The 26,859-nt window shown below is 28.8% G+C and overlaps 10 protein-coding genes across 10 annotated transcripts; 4 read left to right on the top strand and 6 right to left on the bottom strand. All coding sequences in view use genetic code 12, as the record gives it.

Annotated features, from left to right (window-relative positions):
* Positions 1-50: 50 nt before the first annotated feature.
* On the top strand, positions 51-857 carry KGF54_004474 (uncharacterized protein; the record flags this gene model as incomplete). Its single annotated transcript, XM_051765176.1, has 1 exon — positions 51-857. One exon carries the CDS (start codon positions 51-53, stop codon positions 855-857), a length of 807 nt encoding a protein of 268 aa, XP_051618516.1.
* Positions 858-2,291: 1,434 nt separating this feature from the next.
* On the top strand, positions 2,292-3,638 carry ERD1 (Erd1p; the record flags this gene model as incomplete). The annotated part of the gene is made up of 1 exon (XM_051765175.1): positions 2,292-3,638. One exon carries the CDS (start codon positions 2,292-2,294, stop codon positions 3,636-3,638), a length of 1,347 nt encoding a protein of 448 aa, XP_051618515.1.
* Positions 3,639-5,600: 1,962 nt separating this feature from the next.
* On the bottom strand, positions 5,601-8,537 carry BBC1 (Bbc1p; the record flags this gene model as incomplete). The annotated part of the gene is made up of 1 exon (XM_051765174.1): positions 5,601-8,537. The coding sequence occupies one exon, from the start codon at positions 8,535-8,537 to the stop codon at positions 5,601-5,603; it is 2,937 nt and encodes a 978-aa protein (XP_051618514.1).
* A 254-nt stretch (positions 8,538-8,791) lies between these two features.
* SWD2 (WD-repeat containing protein) lies at positions 8,792-9,886 on the top strand (the record flags this gene model as incomplete). Its single annotated transcript, XM_051765173.1, has 1 exon — positions 8,792-9,886. The coding sequence occupies one exon, from the start codon at positions 8,792-8,794 to the stop codon at positions 9,884-9,886; it is 1,095 nt and encodes a 364-aa protein (XP_051618513.1).
* A 96-nt stretch (positions 9,887-9,982) lies between these two features.
* Positions 9,983-10,780, top strand: KGF54_004470 (uncharacterized protein; the record flags this gene model as incomplete). Its single annotated transcript, XM_051765172.1, has 1 exon — positions 9,983-10,780. The coding sequence occupies one exon, from the start codon at positions 9,983-9,985 to the stop codon at positions 10,778-10,780; it is 798 nt and encodes a 265-aa protein (XP_051618512.1).
* A 15-nt stretch (positions 10,781-10,795) lies between these two features.
* On the bottom strand, positions 10,796-13,361 carry KGF54_004469 (uncharacterized protein; the record flags this gene model as incomplete). Its single annotated transcript, XM_051765170.1, has 2 exons — positions 10,796-12,052; positions 12,303-13,361. 2 exons carry the CDS (start codon positions 13,359-13,361, stop codon positions 10,796-10,798), a joined length of 2,316 nt encoding a protein of 771 aa, XP_051618511.1.
* Positions 13,362-15,497: 2,136 nt separating this feature from the next.
* Positions 15,498-16,346, bottom strand: KGF54_004468 (PRY1; the record flags this gene model as incomplete). The annotated part of the gene is made up of 1 exon (XM_051765169.1): positions 15,498-16,346. One exon carries the CDS (start codon positions 16,344-16,346, stop codon positions 15,498-15,500), a length of 849 nt encoding a protein of 282 aa, XP_051618510.1.
* Positions 16,347-17,289: 943 nt separating this feature from the next.
* On the bottom strand, positions 17,290-19,287 carry KGF54_004467 (ATP-dependent 5'-3' DNA helicase; the record flags this gene model as incomplete). Its single annotated transcript, XM_051765168.1, has 1 exon — positions 17,290-19,287. The coding sequence occupies one exon, from the start codon at positions 19,285-19,287 to the stop codon at positions 17,290-17,292; it is 1,998 nt and encodes a 665-aa protein (XP_051618509.1).
* A 454-nt stretch (positions 19,288-19,741) lies between these two features.
* On the bottom strand, positions 19,742-20,113 carry KGF54_004466 (uncharacterized protein; the record flags this gene model as incomplete). Its single annotated transcript, XM_051765167.1, has 2 exons — positions 19,742-20,040; positions 20,110-20,113. 2 exons carry the CDS (start codon positions 20,111-20,113, stop codon positions 19,742-19,744), a joined length of 303 nt encoding a protein of 100 aa, XP_051618508.1.
* A 306-nt stretch (positions 20,114-20,419) lies between these two features.
* Positions 20,420-25,066, bottom strand: KGF54_004465 (uncharacterized protein; the record flags this gene model as incomplete). Its single annotated transcript, XM_051765166.1, has 1 exon — positions 20,420-25,066. One exon carries the CDS (start codon positions 25,064-25,066, stop codon positions 20,420-20,422), a length of 4,647 nt encoding a protein of 1,548 aa, XP_051618507.1.
* Between the last annotated feature and the right edge of the window lie 1,793 nt (positions 25,067-26,859).

Raw genomic sequence — 26,859 nt, 5'->3', positions numbered from 1 at the left:
CATACAACCAATAAACTAAATATTCATAATTACAATAAGTAATTATAAAGATGGTTAGACATAATAGAGAAATATTAACAGGTGGTAAAAACTATGCTCAAAAACAAAGTAAAAAACATGCAGTCAATGAAGTTGTATTTGATAAAGAATCAAGACAAGAATATCTTACAGGTTTCCACAAAAGAAAATTACAAAGACAAAAGAAAGCTCAAGAATATAATAAAGAACAAGAGAGACTAGCTAAAATAGAAGAAAGAAAACAAATGAGAGATGAAAGAAAACAAAATTTAGAAAGTCAATTAAAAGATTTTAAAGAAAAAGCTAAAGAAATTGCAATGATAAATGGTGATTTGAAAGGTGATGATGATGATGAAGTCAATGGATTTTTAAATGCAGGAGAAGATGAAGAAGAGTGGAGTGGATTTAACGAGGAAGAAGGTGGCGAAGAAAATGGGGATCAAGAAGAAGAAGACAAAGAAGAATCAAATAACTCAACAATACCATTAAAGGGAATACTACACCACAAAGAAATCTACGAACAAAATGACCAAATATCAAATGAATTTGGAGACGAAACAACAGTAACAATAGAATCAATAGATCATCCACTCCAAAACGGCACCACATCATCACTAGAAGAAAAAGCCAAATCTAACAACGTTAATTTATCCAACTCAGATGCAATCTTGGAAAAATCTATAAAAAGAGCTAAAAATTATGCTGTATTATGTGGAGTTTCTAAACCTTCAAAAGATAATAAAAAGCCAAAAAAGAAATTTAGATATTTGAGTAAAGCTGAACGTAGAGAAAATACAAGAAAAGAAAAATCAAAAAGTAAATTTAAAGGTAAAAAATAGAGGCACTTGTCATAAATTTAAAATGGTATTTCAGGTAATTTGTTGTGTTTGCAATACGATGAGATCTAGGTTTTACGACTAATGGGTCTTAAAAGGTTTGTAAAATTAAGTCGAATGAGGATTTTGCGTTGACCTTGCATAATTTTGGTACTGTTATAAAACAAATTTTAAATCTACAAGAAAATCGTTAGCTCAACATGTGTTGAAATGAACCTTCTGCGATATATGTACTCTCAATCAAAGCCTCTAGACTCTAGAACGTTAGTTGTATAAATCTTGTTGCAAAAGCTCAATACTTATCCGGGTAAATTGTTTCTGATGCATCTCTCTCATTGAAGTTTTAAATAGAAAAAAATTTCAAACAAATTTACAACTAACTTCTTCATACAACAACAAAATTCAATTTGGTCAATTCAAAGTAGTTTTAATAACTATGCTTTCAATTATTTCATTCTTCTTACAGCAACAAAATTTAATTTGATTAATTCAAAGTAGTTGTAATAACTATCATTTCGATTATTTCAAATTAGTATGTTTAGACTTTCACTATGAAAATGAGTATAAATTTTAATGATGACAAAGATGTCGCCCCAAACGGAGGATCCTATTCAGGACGCTGACCGATTCGATTCATTAGCCAAACACTGAAAATTCTGATTAATTTATACATGCATTCACATCTAATTGATTATTTTCAATAAGAGATTACCATATGGACATTTTACTAACTAATTTTGTACAGAACCGGATGTATTAAGAATTTTAATTCATTTACAAAGACCCCTTGGATGTTTTAGTTTGTAGAGGCATCTATCTGTATTGGAGATCGATCAATGTTAATAATGTTGAGCTACTGATGGATTAGCTCGTCTCATTGTACATGGGAAATCAAATAATTATAATACGATGAACAATTAATTTGATTGATTAACTGGCTAATGATGTTTTCCATGCTAATCATGAATCAAAATTAATGATTATCAACATACCCAAATCGTGTACTTTCTTCGAAAGACACGTCTGAAGCCTTTTACTTAATTTTATATTTGTATTTCTACATAATAATTATTTGAATTCTAAATTTTCACAATGTCAAAAAGCAGTAAATCTATTATTCTTCCTTGTTTCTTCGCTCTTTGCTTTTGTATTTCATTTGCTTGTCAAATCGAATGATTTGTTGACTTCAATGCATAGAATTAGATTTTAAAATTTTACTCAATTCGAGAATTTAAGAATTTAAAAAATTTAGTCTTAATATTTTTCGATTTGCAACAATCAAATTAATCAAAACAACAAATAGAACAAATTAGTGGTGAACGACGGTACCAATTAGATCCATGGATACTTAATTTTTTTTAAACGTAACAACAAAACAATAACTAGTCTTCTTTCCATTTAATTTATATATTCACAGAACAATCAAATTAGCATAATATGGATGTTGAACATCCTGGTGAGACTGATGAAATAATATTTAATGACTTAATTCCATTACCATTTAGAATTTTATTGCTTCTACAATTTGGTTTGGGATTATGGTTTTTATTGAATGTTATATTATACAACTTTACTAGCATTAATGTATTACAATTGCTAAATTTGTCATACAATTCACATAATTATATACAATTGGATGACTTAAATCATAACAACAATCCAACTGAAGTAAATGGAGAGTTTGAAACAGGTTTACCAGCTGAAAAGCAAGAGAATTCAAGGCTAATTCAAGGTATTTGGAGAAACTTTAAGAAAGTCACAATCATAAATTTGTCAAGTTGGATATTGTTCAAGTTTTTACAATACTATAAACCGGATTATAAAATTATCTATTACAGCATACCAATAATCAGTTTTATGTATAATTTTTTGATCTTATTTTACAAAAGCAATGTTTTTGGTCCATCAAATAAAAACCCAAGTCTAATCATAAACGTTGGACAAATTAGAATGTGGACAACATTAAAGAGAATTTTAATCGGTAATATCAACTACCAAACAATGAGAACAAATGATATATTAATGAGTGATTCATTAGTTTCATTTGCAAAAGTCTTAAATGATTTTGGATTATTTGTATGGAGTTATTATATTAACGAGACAAATGCTTATAATTATAAATTGGAATTTTTTATACTATGTTTTCCAATAATGGTAAGAATGAAACAATGTTTTTATGAATATAAATGTACATTAAATAAACAGCATTTGTTGAATATGTTAAAATATTTCACAGGTATTGGACCATTAAGTATAAACGCATTGATCAAATACACTTTATTAAAATCTACTGATTTGGAAAGAGAAAATGGTGAATTAATAATAAAATTAACTAAGTTAAATAATTGGTGGTACATCTTAATGTTAATAAATTCAACTTATTCATTTGTATGGGATTTAAAAATGGATTGGCATTTGGAATTATTCAACAATTTCTTTAATTTATTTTCATCAACCAGGACAAGTCAGAAGTTCACTGTATTAAGACAACAAAAGCAATATCCAGATTTTATATATATAATAGCTATAAGTATTGATTTTTTGCTAAGATATTTATGGGTTTTGAAGATTTTTATAATTAATGAAGAATTGAAACTGAAAAAGATTCATTTTCTACATATTTTTTCAACTTTCTTATTTGGTTATGACGTTTACTCATTTGGGTATGTACTAATTGAGATATTGGAAATCTTTAGAAGGTGTGTATGGTGCTTTATCAAGTTGGATAGTGATTTTGTAAAAGTAAATAGTAATGTTATAGAAATGGATAGTTTTGAAAAATAATGTATAGAAATTTAATCAAACAGTCTTGTTATAATTATCATTGTAGCCCTTTTATCTCAGAATGATTGATTAGAAGTTTACTCAAACTTTACAATTTGTAACCTGAATAGGCAATTAGATTTTACGATGGGATGCTGAAGCATAGATGTTTTGCAACCATTTTGCGATCAAGATCTTACCATTATATAAGTGTGATCTCATTAAACGACTGTCACCAATGGTTGTTACTTAGTTATGGTTGTTACTTAGTTGAATACATTTGTATGACAATGTTTTTACATACAAATAGCAGAGATGTGGTTAATTGATGAACCAGTACTTAACAGAAGCACTATTATACTTTAAGAAGTGTGTGTACTTGTTACTAAATTTATATTGATCATTCATTACTAAATAAATTATTTAAGGGAGAAGAAAAAAATATAAAAGGCAAATAATTTTCCCACTTTTTTTTTTTCTTAAAAATATTTAAAATTCTAACCAACTTTAACTCAAATCATCAACCAATCAATCATCCAAACAATCAATCCACCCAAAAAGGTAGTGTATTCTATTGTTTTAAGTCAGTCCAGAGTAATTGCCATAAGTGAATATAAACATACACAAACGAGTCCAATTTTTACGGTAAATTCAGTTTTTTGTGTATATAAGAAATTTTTGTTATAATTCCATATCAAATTATTTATTGTTACGAATTTCATCTCCATTGTCACGAATAACTTCCTACCACTCATATTGTCATGTCTTACGAAATATTAGTCATTGTATCAAGTAGATTAGAAAAAATTAAGAACGCAGTTTCATTCGATGTCATTTAATTCCATATTTCCACATTTATATTGTGTTGTTCACCACTTCACTCTTATACCATTTAATCAAATCATTTATTATTCAGAGAACTAAAAATAGGTAAGTTTTTTTAATTTTATTTTTATAGAATTTTTTGTATCTTTAACCAACTTTTTTTTCTGGAATATCATTTTGTTTTGCTATCATTAGTCATATTTTTATCATAATCACATACTATTTTATACCTCATTTTATTATTATTATAACTACTATCAGTTATTGATCAAATCAAGTTGTTTTTTATTGGATTTTTTTTTTTTTCCTTTTTTTGTCAAGCTCAGTATCAATTAATTTTGAATCATAATTTTTTTAAGGTGCTTTTTCTTTTAAGATTTTTTTCTTTACATCATTATATTTAAACTCATTATCAAATTTCATTGTCCATTTATCAAAATTTAAAGAAATAAAAAGAAAAAAGAGAAAATGAAAAATAAATAAAAAAGAGCTTTTTAGAATCTGATGTCATTTAACCTACATTCTTTTTTTTGCTACATGAAAAAGTTGGGTTCGTTTGGTTTATACTTCATTTAACTCTGGTCTGGCATAGCAATGGAAGTACTAAGATACTTTGGGTCCTGTTATTGACAATACGTTTAGGGTTTTACTAACTGGAATTTTTTAGGTTTCATTATTGCCGAACATGAAGCGGTAAATCGTTATAATTTTTAATTTTGGGTGATTTCAACACATAGAATAATGGAAACTGATTTATATAATGTCTTGTTCATCCTTGTCTAAAGTTTTGCAATAATTATTGACAATTCTGCCGGTGCCATTATTGGAAGTTGAGAGTTTCTAATACTTAATTGATTCTGCTTAACTTGATCCTGAGTTGAGTTTGGTAGTCATCAGTTACCACTCTTCATCTTAGTTTCTTGATTATTTGTTGGAACAGTTAACAATTTTATATGGTCCATAATATACTTCTGTTAATTTTTTGTATTTTACTGAAGTAAAATTCATAGTCTTTCGAATTAATAATTTTGTATTAGTATTATGATTACAAGTTTTAATTGTAGTTGAGATCTCTTTACTTACGTCATTATCAACAAATCAGAGGCAATTTACATACATTAACATAAAGAATGAAAATTCATTTATTACATATTCATCTTACCAATCTACATATTGTCTTGATACTGGTCTAAATACTCTTATTCTTCCACTTTTAAAATCACTTAATTTATAAGATTCCTTTTTAATGTGACCAGCACTATCTTGTTCAATAACTTTGAATTTTTCTTTCTTTGGATCAAATTCATAAATTATCGCAGTAAATGAACTACTATTATCATCACCAACAGTTATTGATTTATTACCAATAATTCCTTTATGAGTATTAAATTTTCCATTTTTAATCCATAATATATCACCAGGTTTTATATCATCAATTTTAGAAATTGTTGAATTATTGAAATTTTTATATATCGTTACTCCAAATGATTTGTTACCAATTGGTTGTAATATTTTAGATTTTAATTCAGGATTATTGAAAACATAATTTAATAAATTATCATCTAATTTTTGATTGATGAAATGAGCTGCAGTGTTTACAATTGTTGAACTAAATTGACGATGATTGTTCTCTAATAAATCTTTTCTAGCAACAGGATTTGATTTTATAAAATGATTTACTAAATGAACAGTATTTCTTGGATCATTTTCTTCAAATTCTAATTCAATTATCAATTGAGATAAATCATAAAACAAGATATAAAAATCACGATAAATTAAAGATCTATCTCCTCTTTTAATCAATTTATTTGAATCAACTTCATAAATTAAATCAATTCCTATTTTTTTGATTAATTGATCTGGTAAATCATTTTTGAACCACCAATTTGATGTTGATTTAATATTAGCAATTTCAAATTCCAACTGTTCTAATGCAATTTCTGCTTGACTCTGTTCACTTCCGTTTCCCTTTAATGATCTTGATCTAGATAAAGTTGAATCTGTAGAGGTTCTACCTTGTGGAACTTGTGGTTGTTGTTGTTGCTGTTGTGAGCCAATTGACGCACCTGTTGATGTATGGACTAATGGTGGTAATTCAGTTGTTGCTCTTTTCGGCGGTTCACCAACTGGAATTGGTGGTGGTGGAACTGAGCCTGGGATTGGTGGTGGAGGAGCTCTTGTATGGTGACCTTCAAACGTTTGAGCTCTAGATGGAGGAGCTGATGATGGTGGATGTCTATCAACAATTTCAAATTTATCATAATCTAGGTCTTCTTCTTCACTTGAGCTTAAATCTTGTTCAATTTGACGAGGTGGAGCTGGTGGTGGTGGTCGTTGATTGTGATGTGATGATGATGTTGATGTTCTTGTTGGTGGTTGTGGTGGAGGTGGATGATTTTCAGTTGATGGTAGTGTACTTGGGACTGGAGGAATTGGAGGTGAAGAAGGCAATTCATGATGATGGATAGGTGGTGCAGAATCTAAATTTCTTGAAGGGACAGGTGGAACTGTTGGTACAGGTGGTATTGGTGGTGCATCTTTTGAAGTTGGTGTTGGATGAATAGGTGGATGTGGAATTGTTGGATTTTTACCAAATTGTTCTTCTTCCAAAGATATAGTCTCATTTGAATCCTTCTCATGAGTTTTTAATAAGTGTTCATTTTTAGATGTTTCATGAGGTCTTGTAATGTCAGATAAATCTTCATCAGCTTCATACCCAGTACCTTCACCTTCTAATGTACTATGTTTTTTCAACCTAATTGGACGATGTTGATCATCTGCACTATCTGAAACGTGAACATCATGATGATGATTTTGTTCATTTATATCATTTTGAGTTATAATTTCAGCTTGATCAGAATCTGAAGGTTCATCGTCTTCAGCCATTGAAGAACTTTCATGGCTGAATTTTGGTGCAGATTTTTCATGAGGAATTTCAGGTGCAGAATTTGGAATAGATGGTTGTTTTGTTGATTCAACATTTTGAGTAGGTGATTGCGGTTGTGTCTGTTCAATTGGAGCTGAAGGGGTTGATTTCGCCTTTTTAGGTTTGTCAGCTGGTGGTGAAGCACCAAAAGGAGATGGCATTCCCATCATACCAAACATATTTCTACCACCAGAAATTTTGGCCATTCTTTCAACTAATTTCTTACGTTTTAATTCTTCATCATCTTCTTCACCTTGTTCAAGTTCGTGATCTTCTTCCTTTTCATCTTCGGCTTCTTCAATTTCTTCAGGTTCATGAGCGCTAAGACTTCTGGGTTTTGACTCACCAGTATGATTAGAATGAAAAACTCCCTCACTTGCGCCAGAATGATTTGGAACTATTGGACTATGATTTTGTACCTCTTCATCAGCTTCTTCTGCAGCGGTAGCTGCTAATTGAGCTTCGCCACTTTTTTGTTCTCTCAATTGTTTTACTCTTTCTTTATCTTCAGCTTGTTTCTTTGCTCTTTCCTCTTTACGTTTTAATGCAGCAGCTTCACGTTCAGCTTCTTCTTGTTGTTTCTTTTGAAGTAATGCAATTCTTTCCTTTAATGATACTTTAGGACCAGACTCTTCTTTTGGTTCTTCTTCATTTACTGGTGTTCCTTTAACAATATCTTCTGAATGTTTTGTGTCATGAGCTTGATGAGCCACCAAATTTGACTCATCTCTTGGAGTAATTTTGGGAACATATGATGATGGAGCTGCAGCTACAAATTGTTTTTTAATACTATATGGATCACTTGGTTTAGATGTATATGAATGTGGCATCGGAACTTTGGCACCAGGACTTTCAGTTTTTGGAGATTGTTTCTTTTCTTCCACTAATTTGGTGACGACTGGTGTTGGCTCTGGTTCCTTAACCTCATTTTCTGGTTCATGTTTTTTAACTGGTCTATTCGAATTCGGAATTGTGGGGGCAACTAAAACTTCAACAAAATTTTTGGGGAACATCCCAGTTTTACCATCATACTCACCAGTATACCATTCATCATTCTCAATTGCTGTTATGGTAATAATTTGACCAGTTGCAAAAGGTAAATCGTCTTCATAATCAGATTTATAATCAAAGATTGCTTTAACTTTAAATGGTAATTCAAGCTCTGCCATTGTGTTATAAATTTACGTGTTAAGTGATCAATTGAGTTGTACTCTAGTATATAATGATGAGTCAGTCTTTCTTAAATTGAATTTATTGAAAAAGATGTAAATTTGGAATCGGTTGTAAATGGTTGTAAAATGATAAGTCTAAAAAAAAGATAGTTATCAAAATAAATTATTATTATTATTATTTTTTTTTGGTTGAGATTAAATTTAAAAATAGGAGTTTATTGAAAAGTGAAAATTTATAGAATTATAAATAGATGTCAATAAATGGAGTTAAACAACCAACTAATAAGTCTTTGATATCTTCTTCATCTACTGTACAAATAACAAAAGATGTATTAACTACTTGTCATCCGACTAAAACTTTCAATTATCATCAAGGTACTTCAATTACATCATTAAATTTTGATGATTCAGGTCAATATTTAATTTCTTCAGGGATTGATAAATCTATACAATTATATGATTGTCATAAGGGAATACATTACAAAGATATTCAATCTCAAAAATATGGAGCACATTCAGCTCGTTTTACTCATGAAGGTTTAAATTGTTTATATGCATCAACTTTAGATCCAACAGTAAATGAAGGAAATGAAGATACCATAAGATATTTATCATTATCGAATAATCAATATATACGGTATTTCAAAGGTCACAAAGCTCAAGTAACAAGTATTGAGGTTAATCCAGTACATAATACTTTTGGTAGTTCAAGTTACGATGGAACAGTAAAATTTTGGGATTTAAAGTCTTCTTCAGCCATTGGGAATATTTCAGTTGGACAAAATTCAGTAATTGCATTTGATCCTCAGGGGATAGTAGTAGCAATAGGAAAGTACCCAATTGGTAATCTGCAAACTGGTAAAATAAGATTATATGATTTAAAATCTTTTGATAAAGGACCATTTGTCGAAGTTGAGATACCGTGTTTACAGAATCAAATATGGAATAAATTAGAATTTTCAAATAACGGTAAACTTTTATTAATTTCAACAGATTCAAGAGAACATTATATTTTAGATGCTTTCCTGTGTAAATTATTAGCAATTGCAAAATTATCATTCAGAAAAGATTTAACCTGGATGTCCACTAAATATCCTTATAGTGGATGTTGTGCTTTCACACCATGTGGTAAATTTTTACTTATTGGAAGTCCAAAGGCATTAATTCATATATTTGATTTGTCAGATTTAAAATCTGATCAAGAAAAACCAATTATATTAACTAGATCTAATGATATTGTAAAATCAAACGTCGGTATACCTAAAATTGTACTATTTAATCCAAAATTATTTACCTTTGCAACTGCTGATACTACAGTTAATTTATGGCAACCTAAGAATGAATGAATTTTAATAGATAAATAGATTTTATAGATTAATGAATTTTATGATAAAACTAAGCTACCACATTTTTTCTAATCTGTTTCAAATCATCAATCATATATGAACTCGATTCAAACTCTACTATCTAACATCGCAACGAAGTCAAAGTCATGCAAATTTCAAAATCCAATTCAAAATGCCGATTTGAAAGTAGTACCAAAATCAACTTATAGACATATAATGATTAAACCACCAAAGAAGATTCACGGGTTGAAAAGTTTTCAAACTCACGTTCTACCAACAAATCGATCAGAAATTAGAGGAATAGATGGAGCCATACATGTCGCAGTACAGTCAAAGTTTAGACCAAAGTTATATCATCCAATTCTTAACAATGAATTTATCTCAATACAATTTTTCCCAAAAGATCACATAGTCAGTAATTTTAGAAAATCATATATTTCCTTTTTCTTTACAATGCAACAACTTCCACTAATGAATAGCCCAGTTTTAGATACAGAATTCAGGTCATACCAAGGAAAACTACGAAATTTACAATTTTTCAAAACCAAAAGAAAACCAATCCAGTCAGCATGTGGAAGAACAAAACTTAAGAAAAAGTTTAGACAGCTTTTTATTGATGCAATAAAAGAAACTAATACAAGCAAGGGGAAATTAGCAGGAGTTTATGCATTATCAATTAAAAAAGTTCCAGTTAATGAAATTGAAGATCAATTAGTAAGAGAATCATTTAAGAAATTGCTTAATAAATTAAATAAACCAAGAAAACCTACAGGATCTAAGACGGTAAAACTTGGTGAATTTTTCAAAAACGTTCAGTATTCATACAAGGTTGGTAATATGACAGATAATAGAGTCAGATTTCCATTTATGAAAGGTTCGGAATTAAAAGCATAAAGGTAAAGTGAAATATTATATATTTGCCCAATTTGGAACCTCAGTTTCAAATTTATGATCATCATATTCGAAACTTAATGCATGTAGATAAATGTTTGAATTTCCATTCATATCTTCATCAAATATTGGTCTATAACAAGTGGAACAAATTGACAGCTTTTTTGTTGATAGGATTTGTGAATGACTCAGTTTAAGTGAAAAGAGGCGGTTCACTAGGGTAGTATTGGTGTCCCATTTAATAAGATCTAACAAATTTATTGTTTCGGGGTTTGATTCACCTGAAAATGATGCAAATTGGGGATACTGTGTAAATAACAATTTGTATAGTCCTTTTTCTATATTAGATTTTTCAATATAAGTAGATGGTAGACTATCATCCGGTCTATAATAATCATCATTTGATATAGCGTATCCCAAATTTCTCAAATGTATTCTAATTTGATGGAACTTACCAGTGACCGGTATGCATTTTACTATACTCTCATCTAGTTCTTTATTATACCGTATTCTTTCAAAAATTGTGGTTGTGTTTGTTGGTAATTTTGTTAAATCACCTGGTGCTAGATATCCATTCATATTTACAATGAATATAGGACAAGTATAAGTTTTAACACCTACTGGAAACTCTCCTTTAACTCTTGCCAAATATGTTTTTGTAACATTATTTTTCTTATCCAATAACAAGTTCAGATATTTTATAGCAGATTCTCTAGCTTTACATAAAATTAAAATCCCACTTGTTGCTTTATCCAATCTATGACAAGTCCAAATTGAGTTTAACTTTAATTGTTCTTTGATCATTTCAGATAAACTGTTATACATGTAATTTCCTGAGGGATGAGTTGGTATGCCCGACGGTTTATCAACTACTAAAATTTCATCATTCTCAAATACTATTGGAATTTTTTCAACCCATGGAATCATCGGTTCATGTTTATGTTTTGTATGATATATGACATCTTTGTTCTCGATCTTCCTTACATTCAATATATTTAACCCTTTTATTGTAACACTTGGTAAAGTTACCCCCACATTATTGACGATATATAATTTATCTTCATTAATATCTTGAATTATACCTTGTTTAGTCTCACCAAAATCATTTGTGTATACATCAATTATAGTTTTACCAACCCATCTTTGTTTTACATGAGTTTGATAGTTCATATGATACGGAACCACTTTTCTTAACCCATTTTCAATTATATATTTGGGCATATGATCTTCATCTGACTGAATAGTTTTAGTAGATGACGATTTATTATTTAGAATCTGATCCTGTACATAAATTGAAATTGATGTAAAATTTGACAAGAAATTGAATCATAGTACAAAAAACAAAAGTTACACAAAAATACGGTTGCAGAATTTAGAAATTAATTCATTACACGAACTACAATCAATAAATTAAGTCATCAATATAAACATCTATTTTTAACGTATAAACTCGAAAAAAAGCACTATAAGCATAATTGGTAAGTGTTTGTATAAACTATATAAAAAATTATACTAATGGCAAAACATTTTGTGCAAAAGCACCAACTAAATTTGGAACTGAGTCTGAATATGAACAGATAACGTAAAGACCAGAACCACATTGTTTGTTTGCACAACCAAGTTTGCTAGTAGATTTCCAAACCACAGCAGTGAAGTGTCCCGTAGCACTTGAGAATTGATTATTCCATGTGTAATCTTTGATTTCATCATACCAAGCATTTAATGCTGAAACACCATCTTTATAACCAACAGCTAAATTTTCTCCATATGGACCACCTGAATGACTTAAACTTCCTGAGCAATCATATTTGTTTGCATAGTTTTGAGCATAATTGGAAAGGGTTTGATCCCATGATAAAGCTGGTACACCATGTAATGCTCTTTTTTGATTATGTGCGTCTAATATTGATTGAGCAAATGAATCTAATCCTGATGATGAGGAAGTAGTAGTTGCTGCTGCTTTAGTTGATGATGTAGTAGTTGGTTGTTGTTTTGAAGTTGTTTTTGCTAAAGTAGGTTGTGGAGCAACAGTAGTTTCTCCTAATGAGGTGGAGCTTGGAGCAACAGTAGTTTCTTCTTGTGAGGTAGCACTTTCTGCTTCAATGGTTGGTTGTATTTGTGATGAAGTTAAAGTAGTTGCAACAGAAGCAATTGGAGCAACAGTTTCAGCAGCTGATTCTGAAGCAACGTTGTCATCACCAAGGGTTGAAGTCAATAAAGTAGTTGGATTAGCTTGGACTAATAAAGTTTTTGTACTAAATGAATCACCACTTTGAACAATAACATGTTCATTAAATAAATTAACAACAGCTCCTCCAAGTTGATTTAAGTTAACAACACTTGTGAAAACAATATCTTGACCTAAAACATTAGTAGAAAAAATCCAAGTTGATTCACTTGGAGCTGGAATTTCTGCAGTAGTTGCTGGTTCAGTAGCAACAGGAGCAACAGTTTCTTGACCTCCAAAAGTTACGGTAGCATATTTTGTAACTTGACGAGTTTGAGTAACATAAACATAATTAACATCAGCTAATGAAATACCAAATAAAGTGGTAGCAATGGTTGCAATATTTGAAAATTTCATAATTTAATTTTTTTTTTTTATTTTAGTACGCGTAATTATAAAGTTTATTAATTAATTTTTTAATGAAAGTTTTAAAAATGAATGAATGAATGAATGAAAGTTTTTGAATAAATTTTAATTTAAAGGAATGACTTAATAGTTGGAAATGATTAATTGTAATTTAGTTGAATGAAAAGGAATGGTAGATGTTATATACAGTTAATTAAATGAATGAAATAATAACTAAATGAATGAAAAGATCTTAATATTTGAAATGAAAGAATATTAATTAAAAAAATAATTTATTATTTATAAATGAAAAATTAGAATAAATTAAATCATATTTATATGAAATATAAAAGAAATTCTAATTTAAATTCCAATTAGTCGATTAATTGTAAATAATGTACCTTGTTGTTTGTTACAAATTAAAATTTGAATCTTATACGTCAAGAAAATTATCATCTGTAATTTTTTTGCGTATCATTTCTTAATTACTAAGTTTTAATTTTGTAGTAAGATTGTGTTTCATAATTTAATTAATTAAAAAGATAAAAATTATTTTGTGATTTGTTTTTATTTTTAAAAAAGGGGGATTTTAATTTTACGAAAACAGACGAATTGTCAACTTTAATACAACAACTTTGTAAAATTTGATTGTTACAATGGCGATTAAAGAGGAAATCTAGAGCAACCATTTTGACAAGTAGCTTCTCATTCAACATAAAATAGACTTGTTCTCTTTCCCACATGTTCAGAAGATTTCTTGATTTTGTTCAGAATTTATTATGTACCTTATTGCAAGCAGAAAAAATAAATTATTAAATTTTGATCTTAAATCTGATTTTGACTTTTCTTGCAATTTTTATTTACAATTGCATTATGTACTTGCTTATGTGGGAAAACTATAAAGTTTAACAATTAAACTATGATGTAATTCAATTAAAGTGGTTAGATCGATTTGATTCAAATTCTGTCTATATTGTTTGAACAGAAATCAAATTAGTCGATTCGATCTAATTTTTATTTTTTTTATTACTTTTTCTCGAATTCTCCGATTTTGTTTTTAGATCCCTCGTGTTTCGAGAAAATATGATTCAAAACAAAGTAGTTTCTTAGATCTTTAGGTCTCCTCACAACGACATTTCAATGATCATTAAATCACATATTAGTTTCTATAACTTGATTATAATATTGAGTTAGCATATGCGTAGAAAATATTTATTTCATGTAGTAGAGTAAATAATCTAGATCTTACAAAGTTTCAGAAATAAATGCTTAATTAACAACGCCAACAATTTAAAGTAAAAAAAATTATTATATTCATAATTATTAAATCATTCTTCAGGTACTATTTTATTATTTCAAACATCACTGAATATTACTAACATTTAAAATTAAGGTACATACAATACTTTAGCAGTATAGTAACAGAATGTTGAAGGAGTTTATTATAATATAGTTTTAGTTGGTCATGGAAAATTTTAGTCTGACAATTAATTAATAAAAGAAGATTTTACTATATTTGAATTATGACCTGCTGTATCTATGAGATCTGAACTTGATCGAATCTCTCTTAAAATATAATAATCGTAGAACTCTTGTAAGTAAGTTACCCCTCATTGTAAATTATCGTTTAATATTTGTTTAAGGTGAGAATTTTTCCGTTTTACTTTTTAAGATACACAAATATTCGTCTGTTGCAAATGTGAAACAAAAGTAGTGAATAAACGATTAACTGTACCGAATTGACAAATACCATCGCAGAGCTGTACCTAAAAGATAAATTGTTGGGTATTACATTGCCAATGAATACTGCCTGGCTTAATATCACAATCAAGGTATGCTTAAGCTCTAGTAAAGGTGACAGTCCTTTTTATTATATAAAGGCTTAATAGAACAACCTAACTCAGTCGTAGATTTCTTACAATACTTAACATTAATAGTAAAACTAAAAGGTAATGATACTAATACATTTTAATATAACAGAATTATACATGAAGAATTGAAACTTTGGGTCTTGAGCACCTAGAAAAACCAATAAAAGTAGGTTCATGCTCAGCTGAAGGTGAAACAGTTCTCTTTTTCTCGGATGATATGCATCCTAAAAAGGTACATTGAACAGATGTAACGAAACAAAGCAAAAAATTAGCTTGATTAAACTAAAGGCAAAACATTTTGAGCAAAAGCTCCCAGTAAATTTCCAGGTGATGAATAAGAACAAATCCAAAAATTACCAGATCTACCACAGCCCAATTTACTTGTAGATTTCCAGACCACTTGCAGAAAATGTCCAGTTGAACTTGAATATTGATGATTCCAACTGTAGTATTTAATCTCGGAATACCACATATTAACAACTGATGTTGCATCATTAAGACCAAGAGCTAAATTTTCTCCATATGGACCTCCTGAATGTTTAAAACCAATTTGATCAAATTGATTAGCGTAATTTTGAGCATAATTGTATAGGTTTTCATCCCATATTAATGGTGGTACTCCATGTAATGATCTCTTTTGATTGTGAGCATTTAAAATTTCTTGCGCAAATGATGGACCTGATTGTACAGGTGCTTGTTCTTGTTTCTGTTTTTGTTGTGGTTCTGGTTGTGCTTGAGGCGCTGGTTGTGGTTTAGGTTCTGGCTGAGGTTCCAACTGAGGTTGTGGTTGTAATTGGGGTTGAGGTTCTAGCTGAGGCTGCTCTTCTTCTATTGGGACAACAACTTCATGTATTTGAGTAATGACTGTAGCTTCAACAATTGGTTGAGGTGGTTGTGGTTGTTCAAAATCTGTTATTATTGCTGGTTGTGGTTCTTCAATAATTGGAGTTGGTTCAGGATTTTGAGTTGGTGTATCTTCTAGCAAAACTTCAGTAAAAATTGTACCTAAATCATTTATTATTGGAACTCTCAGTACTGTTACGTATTTTATTTCAGTAACTACGACTATAGCTGATTGAATTAGTGATATTAGTGAACCAAATAGTATGAAATCCTGCACTTTCATTATATCTTCAATTGTGTACTTTCTGATGTATGTTATTTAAATTTTGCATTGTTTGAAAGCAGAAATTGCGTTCATATTATATAATACCAAGATTTGCCAAAAATTAAACCATTTTCCTAGCAGCATAGTAAATAGTACCATAGCTTCATAAAAAATAATGTTTGTAAACAAAATAAATAATATTGGACAAGAAATTTATATAATATTTTATTTTATTTTAGCACTTTGTTGATAATTCAGATTAAAGCGGAAATAAGGTAATTGAGTTTGAATAAAAAAGTTCTAATTGACTATTCAGTTTAGATGCGTTTTTGAATTGTAACATGGTCTACTATTGATGATTTGGTTGTAGTCTAAAAAATGGTTGCAAATTTGTACTTTATATTTTTAGTGAAGTTTTAGAACTGACTTTGTTTGTTTTGCGTATAAATTAACTCACGTGAATTTTGTGTATGTTTTGTAAATTTTTCTTGTATTAAGACGCGTTGTGTACTATCAAAGTATTTAAGTATACAAATATGACATAAAGAATCGTCAGCAAAACAATTCTGTATGTGACTCTTAGCCTCTTGAAGTGGTAGCTAAGATTTAGGAAGTTTCAAATAACATGTTGTATCAGCAGGTTCTCGTTAAAGTTTGTGATAATTGTATTAAAACAAATGTGATGGTAGTTGTTTAGCTCTTTCAGGGAATACTCAGTCTGTTTGTTTTGAACTAATATAACGTGTTGCAAGTTCCTGTTGAAATTTAGCGGGAAAAGAAGCTAAAGCTAAAGCTGATAATGAAGCGACTGAAAGTTCTGAAAACTCTGAAGATTTTAAAACTTCCATTTCTACTGATTCTGAAATATCAATCGTGGAATACAGTGAGAACTCGAAGAATATATGTAAATGTAGTAAAAAAACAATTCAATAATATGACTAAAATCTTTGGCGTTTATTGATCAATTTTCTAAATAATCATCAATGTTTGGATAAATAATTTCATAAGGTTCAATTTCATCATTCTCAAATCCATCTTCAACATATTTACTCCAATTTGTTAAAAATTTAATATTAGATTCATTCATTAGTTGTAAATCTCCAATAATACATAGCTGACGTTTAGATCTTGTTATGGCAACATTCAATCTTCTTTCTTCATTTAAAAACCCAATTTCTTTTGTATCATTTGATCTAACCAAAGTTAATATAATTACTTCTTTTTCTCTACCTTGAAATCCATCAACTGTACTTATTTCTATTGTGGGGTCTATTTGTTTTTTTAGTAGTTGAACTTGTGCGGAGTAGGGAGCTATTATTCCAATATCTTTCGGCTCTACTCCTAACTCTAATAATTTATTCACATGACTTTTAACTATTAGTATTTCCATTTCATTGTATTTTGAGTCACCAATTGAATCCATTATTTGTTCTGGAAAATCACCACCTTGAGTATCATACCATATACATTTTAAGTTCGAGTCATCAGTTACTTTAACATTAGGCAAATCTGATAATGTTATACTCTTGACTGAATTGTCACTGATTAATTTATTTTCGTATAGTTGCATACTTGGGAACTTCATTATACTGTCGTTCATTCTATACTGAACATTTAATAATTTTTTTACTTGATTTCCTTTTAGTTGTGTGATTATTCGATCAAATAATGTATTCCCCAAAATTGAATCTTTATTCATTAAGGTTGGAGGCAATTGCATATTATCACCTGCTATAACTAATCTCTTGAAGTTATTATTTATTAGTAAAGGGATCCAGCATTGTGGTTCTAATGATTGTGAAACTTCATCTATAATAATTGTATCGAATTTGACCTGACTCTGCTTTAGCACATATGAACCAGCACCGTGTAACGTTGAACATATAACTTTTGCACCATTTAGTAGTTCATGTGTAATTTTCTTCTCTCTTTGAATCAATTCCTTCTTCAATAATTTCAATTCTCCGTACAAGGCTTTTCTTTCAGCATATCTTTTAGTCTTTTTAATTTTCCCCAAAGTTGATTGAATATCTTTTTCAAGATCTTGTATTACTTCTTTACCATAAGATTTTGATAATACGTCTAAAGAATGCTGCAAATTAATAGGTAACAATCTAGCTGGATGACCAAGTCTAATCAATTCATTCGGTTTGTAATTTTTCCCTAATCTTTCTAGTATTGTATCAACTGATATATTTGATGGTCCACAAACCAAAATTTTCTCTCCCTTTTTTGTGAGTTGTTGAATTAATTCTATTATTGTCATTGTTTTGCCTGTTCCTGGTGGGCCAAATATTATGGAGATGTTGGACTTGTTGATTGCAAAATTGATGGCATCTTTTTGAGATTGATTCAAACCAGGATTGAAAAAATCAGTTTTTGGATTAGAATTTTCCCGTATATTGAATTTGGACTCACCTAGTAAGATTCTATGAATATCATTTTTATCACCTTCTTTTAGCTCCAAAACTTTATTCATTGTTGTAATCATTCTTTTATAAGTAATAGAATTTGCCAATTTGACAATCCACAATTTTGAAGTATCATTTGTATTGTTGTAAATTGATAGTATTTTCTCATCATCGATTGAACCTTCAACTGATAATATAACTTGCTGATTCGTAACTTTAATAACTACCGCTTCAATTGCTAATTCTTCTTGGTCATCTTTGGGTTTTTTCTTGGATTCTTTAATCATTTTCGCTATTTTCACAATATCTCCTGTTTTCATAGTACTTGTATCAATCTCCCCATTTGATATAGATTTATCTAGTTGTAATTCTATAATTGTTTTACCACCTATTCCCGTTCTAATATTACTTACAACCAAATTTAATATAGCATAACCCAATTGTGCTAATTTCTTTGGTGGGTATGAGTCTAAGTATTTAGTAGTTTGAGTGACATCTTCTTCTTGTTCTTTTAGAATTTCGTCTTTGAATTTATTAAATAAACTCATGAAGTAGTCGTAAAAAACAGAGTTTTAAAAATGTTTGAATCAATTTTCTTTGAAATTTTTCATAATACAACACTTTTTGACGTGTAGCTATTTTAAAAATTTCAGGCATCTCTTTGATTCGGTATACACTACATTTCATTACTTTTCGATCCTTCTGATTAATATTCAATCAATTTTAGTTCATGAATTTAATGATAATGATCTTTGTCTGGTTGTAAATGTATAGATGAAATTAAATTTTTATGCAGGAACATTTAAAGGAAGTTTTATCAATCAACAACAGAAGAGTAGTGAAGAGCAGGATCTAATAAATTGACTTTTACGGTTAAAGCTTTAAATAATGCAAGAATTAAATTGTATGTACCTCAATTAAATTTACCCAAACCTATGAAAATGTTCCCACTCCTCGAAATGAACTTCAATATTACCACCGACACTTATCTTCACTTCGAGCTCACTTTTTATGTAAATAATCATCAGCATCTCTTCCGGTCTGTTCTTTCAAAATCTTATCACCTTGTAATTTCAAATTATCCAATATCAAGTTTCTTTGTTTAAAATATCCTGAAAATTTCAACACTGAAACTAATTTATCATAACAAATTTCACCGAAATGTAAATAATTACCAAACCATCTTCTTATATCTATTGAATTAAAATGCAGTGTATCAAATTGTAATCCTGTATTTCTATGAATTCCTGCTAATATTATTGATATTAAAACTAAATCTATTCCGTAATGGGTCAATCTACCTAACTGTTGCAAAATTTGTTAGTAGGCTAGTCTTGATTATCATCGTACTCTACAAATTATACGTACACTCATATTCTCTGGTTGTGTGTTATGAATAAGTGATAGGATACTTGAAATTAACCAAAATAAAGTGAAACGATTAAAAGTAAATAATTTTTGTGTCACAAAGTTACTATTTCTTCATGAGTTAGAGACAGTCTGACTTTCTCAAAACACAATAGTCTCTCAATGATAATAATAGGATTCTAGAAAAATGTTATAAAAACAAAGGACTTAAATGTCTCTTAACAGAAACAAGTTTAGTTACTACACTTGTTTGCATCGGTGAGAAGTTGTTTATTTTCTTTACATAATCAAAACTCTATAAATTATCACAAACTATTTAATTTCGTCATGAATTCTTTTTAAATTATTTCTAAAATCAAAGTTCGACCAGGTTTCAATTCTTTTGCTATCAGCTACACCAAATCTAGTTGTTATTTCATTAAAATTTAATTTTAACTGGTCATTAAAAATGTTTTCATTATCGTCAGTCTTCTCCTCATTAAGTTCATTACTTAATAATTGCAAATCACTTAATATACCAAATCTTGTAATTAATAAGTCCGAACCTTGATCAATACTTTGTATCTTATATATTAAGCTTAATATTGTTGTTCTTAATTTCATATTTATGATTTTCGAATTTAATAAATTTAAAACAGATTCAATGAAAAACTTATTCAAGACAACTAAATCATCTTTGGTTTTCAATCCTTGTGTAACAACTTCAATTAACCAAGTAAGTTCTCTATAGTAAAATTCGGTATCAACTGCTTTGAATATAAGATTATATAAAGGTATATCAAATTTATTCAATTTTGGATGTGATAATAAGTAACGACAAGCTTTTTCGTATAAGAAATGACCAGGATTTGATATAATTGGGATAAATTGTGAGTAAATGAACCATGTTAAATCTGATAACTTGTAGTCCTGCTGTAATGTAAAACATATGATTGATAAATAAACTTTGAAAATGTTTTTGTCCTTAAAGAATTGATTTGAGTCATTATCTAATGAAAGTAGAATTTTATTGAGTATGATACTTGTTATTGATTGATACTGATTTGATAAATTTGACACTATAAATTGTAAAATTCCTGTATCTATAAGATTTTTGATGTTGAAAGTTGTTGTAGTGGTGCCATCTTCCAATTTGTTAAATTTCAAAAGTTCCTCATTGTTCAAAATTATCATGATTAAAAACTCAAAGTCATAGGTTAATGTAGATGGATTTTGAATCTCTAGTAATCCAATTTGACTCCATAGCTCTTTACCACTTTTTAAAGGTGGGAGTACTAACTCCTCTTCATTCAAACTATTTTGAATGATCCCCTTATTTAAAGTGACAATAAATTGATTATTTTTCTTGGTAATTAAATTATCCATTTGAAACAAATCATTATTTAAACTCAATTCACTAAATTCCCAATTTGATACTTTTAAAATCCAAGATTTTGAAATCTTTGATTCGATTTTTTTCAATATGGTTTTAATAATTTGATCTTCTATGTTATTTAATCCTTGATATTTTTCTAATAAATTCTCCAAATTTGATAAAGTTGATAATTTTTGATGATCAAAATTAAACAATATGTATATTATAAATGATGAATAGTACTTTAAGGTCTTGTTGTTTACAGTTGGTAATTCGTTCAAACTTTTTAAACTAGTTAATGAAATTTGGAATAATTTCTCATAATCAATTTTCTTTCTAGGCGCTATAATTGATAACTTTATGATGTATTTCAAATATTTTTCGTCTTGTATGAATTTTGATCTAAAAATAACTTCAATTTGAGTATTCAAAACACTTGACGGCACTAAATCCCACATTTTGGAATCCAAAACATAATCACCAAAACTTAACAAAAATTCATTAAATTTCGAAGTTAATGAATCTAATTCTGCAAATGATTTTGTAATATATAATACAGATTTATGTAACCAATTAGTGAGTTTTTGTTCTGGAACTTTAGCAATATATTTAATAAAGATAGCGTTCAATGTTTGTTTGAAATCAATTTGCTCCAACACTTGTTCTTCTAATTTATTTTCTTGGGATGATAATATCACTAATACTTGATTCCAATTTGTAACATCCTTATTTTTCAATTGTTTTTCAATAATTGATAAAACTGAATTCACAAAGTTTTGTGGCATTTCTAAATCTTGTTGTATCATTGAAGCAGCAATCAAACAATTAAGATTGTCATTTTGTATATTTTTATCCAATAATTGAGTTGCAACGTTGTGGTATCTATTAATAATATCAGGCAAGATAGTTAAGTTTTTAGTTTTCATTAATTCATCAACCACTTGGTTTAATTCATTATCCGTAAACTCTATTAAATTTAATTTTATAATTTCTGAAGTTAATTCGTTATTGTTTGCTTTAATTAATCTCCAAAACTGATCAAAATTGACTGTTAATTTTCTTTTCATGAACTCTACCGTAATTGCTTCATTATCAACATCTTTTAACAGAATTATCTGCTCATCACTTAAAGTCCAAAAATATTTATCATATGCATTATTTGAAGGTTGGTTTTGAATTTGTTCACATACAAACGAAGCTAAATATTTAGTATTGACTTTTGGCAAATTTTTGAGGATTTCATTATAGGATTCACTCTTGTTATTATTTAACATGCTCTTCCACACAAGCTCTGTCGTGAAGTAATCCAATGTTTTTTGGTTACTGCTTATTAAATAGTCCCATATCATAGGAAAGAGAGTATTATTTAAGTCATTAGTTTGTTGCAACAAATATATTACTGCTAAAAAATCAACATCTGATGTAATAATTTTGTCTTTTAAAGCTTTAATGATTTTTGAGATTTGTGATTTGGTTGAATAGTTGAAGGCAATATCTAAAATAAATTGTGAACTTGATGCAGTCTCTGTAGTTGATGAGCTATCCAATGCTTTCTCATTTATTGTTTTATACAATTTTTGCAACTCTTCTTTACCATTTCCAAATATCGTCAAGTATTTGAAAAATTTTCGTAACCAATAGATATTGTCTTCATTTTGTTCAATAAATTTAAATTGTTCGACTAATGCAACGACAAAGATACTTAAGTCATTGTATTCTGAATGTGCAATATCAAGGTACTTATATGGAGTTCTGATGCACCTTGCAATAGTTTCATCAATCATATTCCAGAATTTGGGGGACATTTGTGAGTTGATTGAGTAAATTAATGAAAGTATTGGAGTTATTAATAAGTTGTCATTAAAGAACATTTTATCTTTTGTTAATTTATTTAAGAGCTGGTAGATTTTGGTAATGTAGTTAGTGGAAATATTGTTGTTGGTTGTTAATTTGATCAATGTTGTGAAAAATGAATTTTGGCCATTTATCTTGTTCCACCATTTGAAATCTTGGTTTTGTAAACTCATGTATATGTCTAGTATGGACAAGTCATATGTATTCAATTCTGGTTTCGATACTATGTCTGTTACCCCTGTTGATATTAATTTTTGTAATGATGTGTTACTTACTGAATTTGGTTTTAGGTTTTCATACTTATTAATAATTGTTAATGCAGTTAATTGAATGATCTTGGATGATGGGTTTTTGGTGATTGCTTGAGCGATTGAAGATAAATCTGGAAGTGAATTGAAAACACTCGAGATTAATTCTTGTCTAACATTGACAATGTTTAAAATTTTCTCCAATCTGATTAACATGTATAAAATCAACTGTAAAGTTAATTGTACAATTAATCCTTTATCTGAAATTAATCCAGCGACTGAAACCCCCTTCAGTGTTGGTGCAAATACAATACTTTCCGTGATCAATTTTGCATCAAATTTGTAGAATTCTAGATTCATTTCAAATTGTGGTAAAGATATTTGTAAAACATTTGAGTATAATAAGGTATGAGAAATCCACCATGAAGTTAAAGAAGGATCATTATATCCACCACCATGTTGAACTAAATAATTCATATATGGAGGTATTAATTCTTGACAACTAGATAAAATTTTAACAATGAATTGAATTTCTTTATTTGCATTTGTGGGTTTTAAAGTTGTAAGTAATGTGTATAACAATTTATTTGCAATTTTGAATGTTTTGTTATTTATTACTATTTCAACTCCAATATTTGAATTTTCATTCCATAATTCTTCATTTGGGAAAACTAAACCATTTTTGTAATCCGTCGTTAATTTGGTCATGAACTCCATGAAAAATGGTTCTTTTATTTTGGTGAGTAAAATTTGTACTTTGTACATAAAATTGTCATTCAATATTTTACATTTTTGAGCTTTCTTAAAATTACTTTCATCCAAAACCTTAGTACTCAAGAAGTTAAATAAATTTTCTGAAGTTGGTTCTGTATCATATTCAACATATTTCCAGATATTTCTTATAATTTTAAAATTCAGTAATAAATCCAATCTATTTATATAATTTGATAATGAACATAAGTTAATATAAAATTTTAAAAAACTACTTCTTATTGAATAAACATCATTTGTTTCATTTTCAATTTCGATTTTAGTTGGTACTAATAATTTTGGTAATACCGGCAATGAAAAATCAAATTGATTTATAAATTCAACACTTATTATGTAGTCATATGATATTAAATTATTTAACAATCTGATTGTTGGATTTGTTGATGATGGTTTGAGACTCGTTAATGCACGGTAAATGGTTTTTGAATAGTTTATTAGTATATCCTTATATGTGTCTATTATAATTTGTTTCTGCGATAACAATGAGTTCTTTGATTCATTAATTTTATATAGTATATTATTTATCTTATTTGTAGTTTCAACAAATTCTTGATGATTATTTGTAGATGAATAATAAGACCAAATAGGTAATAATTTTCCTAAATTACCATAGTCTATAAATTGTGATAATTTTTGAAGATCGTTCGATTCTATTACTTGATTTAGTTTGTCTATTAGTTGATAGTCGACATTGACTGATGAGTAAGTTTTCCTTTTTTTATTATCAGACATTCTAGATGTCTTTAATATTTGGCTGCTAAACAGTTTCATGGATCAAAAAAAATTGTAAATACAAAAGAGATGCACTATCAAAAATTCGGTAGCGTGAAATTTGTGCTTCAATTTTGCAGCATAATTTCAGTTGAAGAATAGGAGAATGATATGATAGGACCATTGTGTCAGTTTTCAATTCCTTTCAGATTAAATCCATAGTATTATCAGGCTCAAAGTCGGGTTTGTAAATCATTGAAAGAATTTTTGTATTGCAGTAATTCACATCTTAGTTTTAGATTCTTTGAATTCATGAAAGCCGTGAAATGATCCAATCAAAATATACAATACGGAACATTAGACTATCTTTATACGATATACCTTAGTGACAGATTAAATTTACCTAAATAAAATCTGTGCCTTGGTCGAAACTGTTGTTTCGTATGGAGTTTTTAGTGTAAAATTGAGATTTCGATATTTCGTGTTTCAAATGAGCATTGATTTTAATTCAATAAATTCACGAAAAAAAGCTTCAAAAGTGCTTACAGTAGAAGCACATTTACTTTGAGACTAAAACGAGTGCTGACGAAACAAACTTCGCTCCATTCAAATTTTCAATATTTCAATTCTTGTTGCAAACGATCAAAGAGTACGAGTGAAATTTTTCGACAAAAATTAACTATGTAAACGCTAACAAAACAATGATAATTTTTATACATTAGCTATCGACTGAGTTTTGTAGCTAGACCTACCGAACTACCATAGTATTTTTTTCAATAAGTGAAAAACTAAGCATCGTAAGTCTCAGGGCATGTAAATCAAAATCTGAGCAACAATATTTACTTTTGTCAGGATCCAACTTTTTTACATACTAAATTCGCCTTTTTTACATTAAAATGAAGAAAAGCCACGGTTAGCCGCCTAAAAATTAAGTATGGATTTTTTTACAATTGAGTCAGCGAATGATCAGGGTCTTTAATTTCACATTCACAGACATCATTCGAAGCTATGTGAACAGGGCTATCAAATGAGACCAGATTTGAGGGATAACCGAAGAATCTACACTATAAAGTATCGAATCGAAGTTTACAAAATTTGTTAGCATTTACATACAAAAAGCTTATTTTTTCTCTGTCCGACTTCTACTCTGTCCGACTTCTACTCCTAGTGACCATAGTTAACAAGACCTTTTAAATTTTTGCAACCCTAATTATCAAGGTTCACTCAGCCCATTTAAAAAGTAGCTCACTTAAAACTAGATAAAAAAGTGAATGTAATTTGTATGACAACTTTTAGTAGGTCTTTAACAAAATTTGGTTCAAATTCAAGTTTTTAAATTCTGAGTTGCTCATGCTTGGTCACTTCAAATTTTGCGTATTCCTGAATTTTGACAGCACAATAATCTTTATAATATAGCTTGTGTCAGATAAGAATTGATTAATTATTACAAAACTTAGATTATTGACGTTGACTGCATTTATTATAGCTTTACTGCTCTTAATTTTTATGGATTATGGAAAATTACAAAATTTTGCATCAAAATCTTTCAATTTGACAAGGATCAAAAGTACATTTAAAAATTAATAAGAGATACTTAAAAAACTGATTAGTACGGATGTAGCTCAAACATAATACAACTTTTACTTTACATTAATCAAACTAAGCCTTAGACTTATCTATTCTACATGTACATAATGTTGTAAAACTTCCCCACCTATAATATTCGGTACGTGGTGAGACAATATTGATACGAAATCAAAACAATTTTAAAACGTTTGGTCGAGATAAGTACATATCTAAATTATCTGCAACAA

This window comes from Candida jiufengensis (assembly GCF_024610255.1).
Source record: "Candida jiufengensis strain CBS 10846 chromosome Unknown scaffold1, whole genome shotgun sequence".
NCBI classification, from domain to species: Eukaryota; Fungi; Ascomycota; class Pichiomycetes; order Serinales; family Debaryomycetaceae; genus Lodderomyces; species Lodderomyces jiufengensis.
Note: the sequence above shows the minus strand (reverse complement) of the source record. Positions and strands in the feature narration are given on the sequence as shown.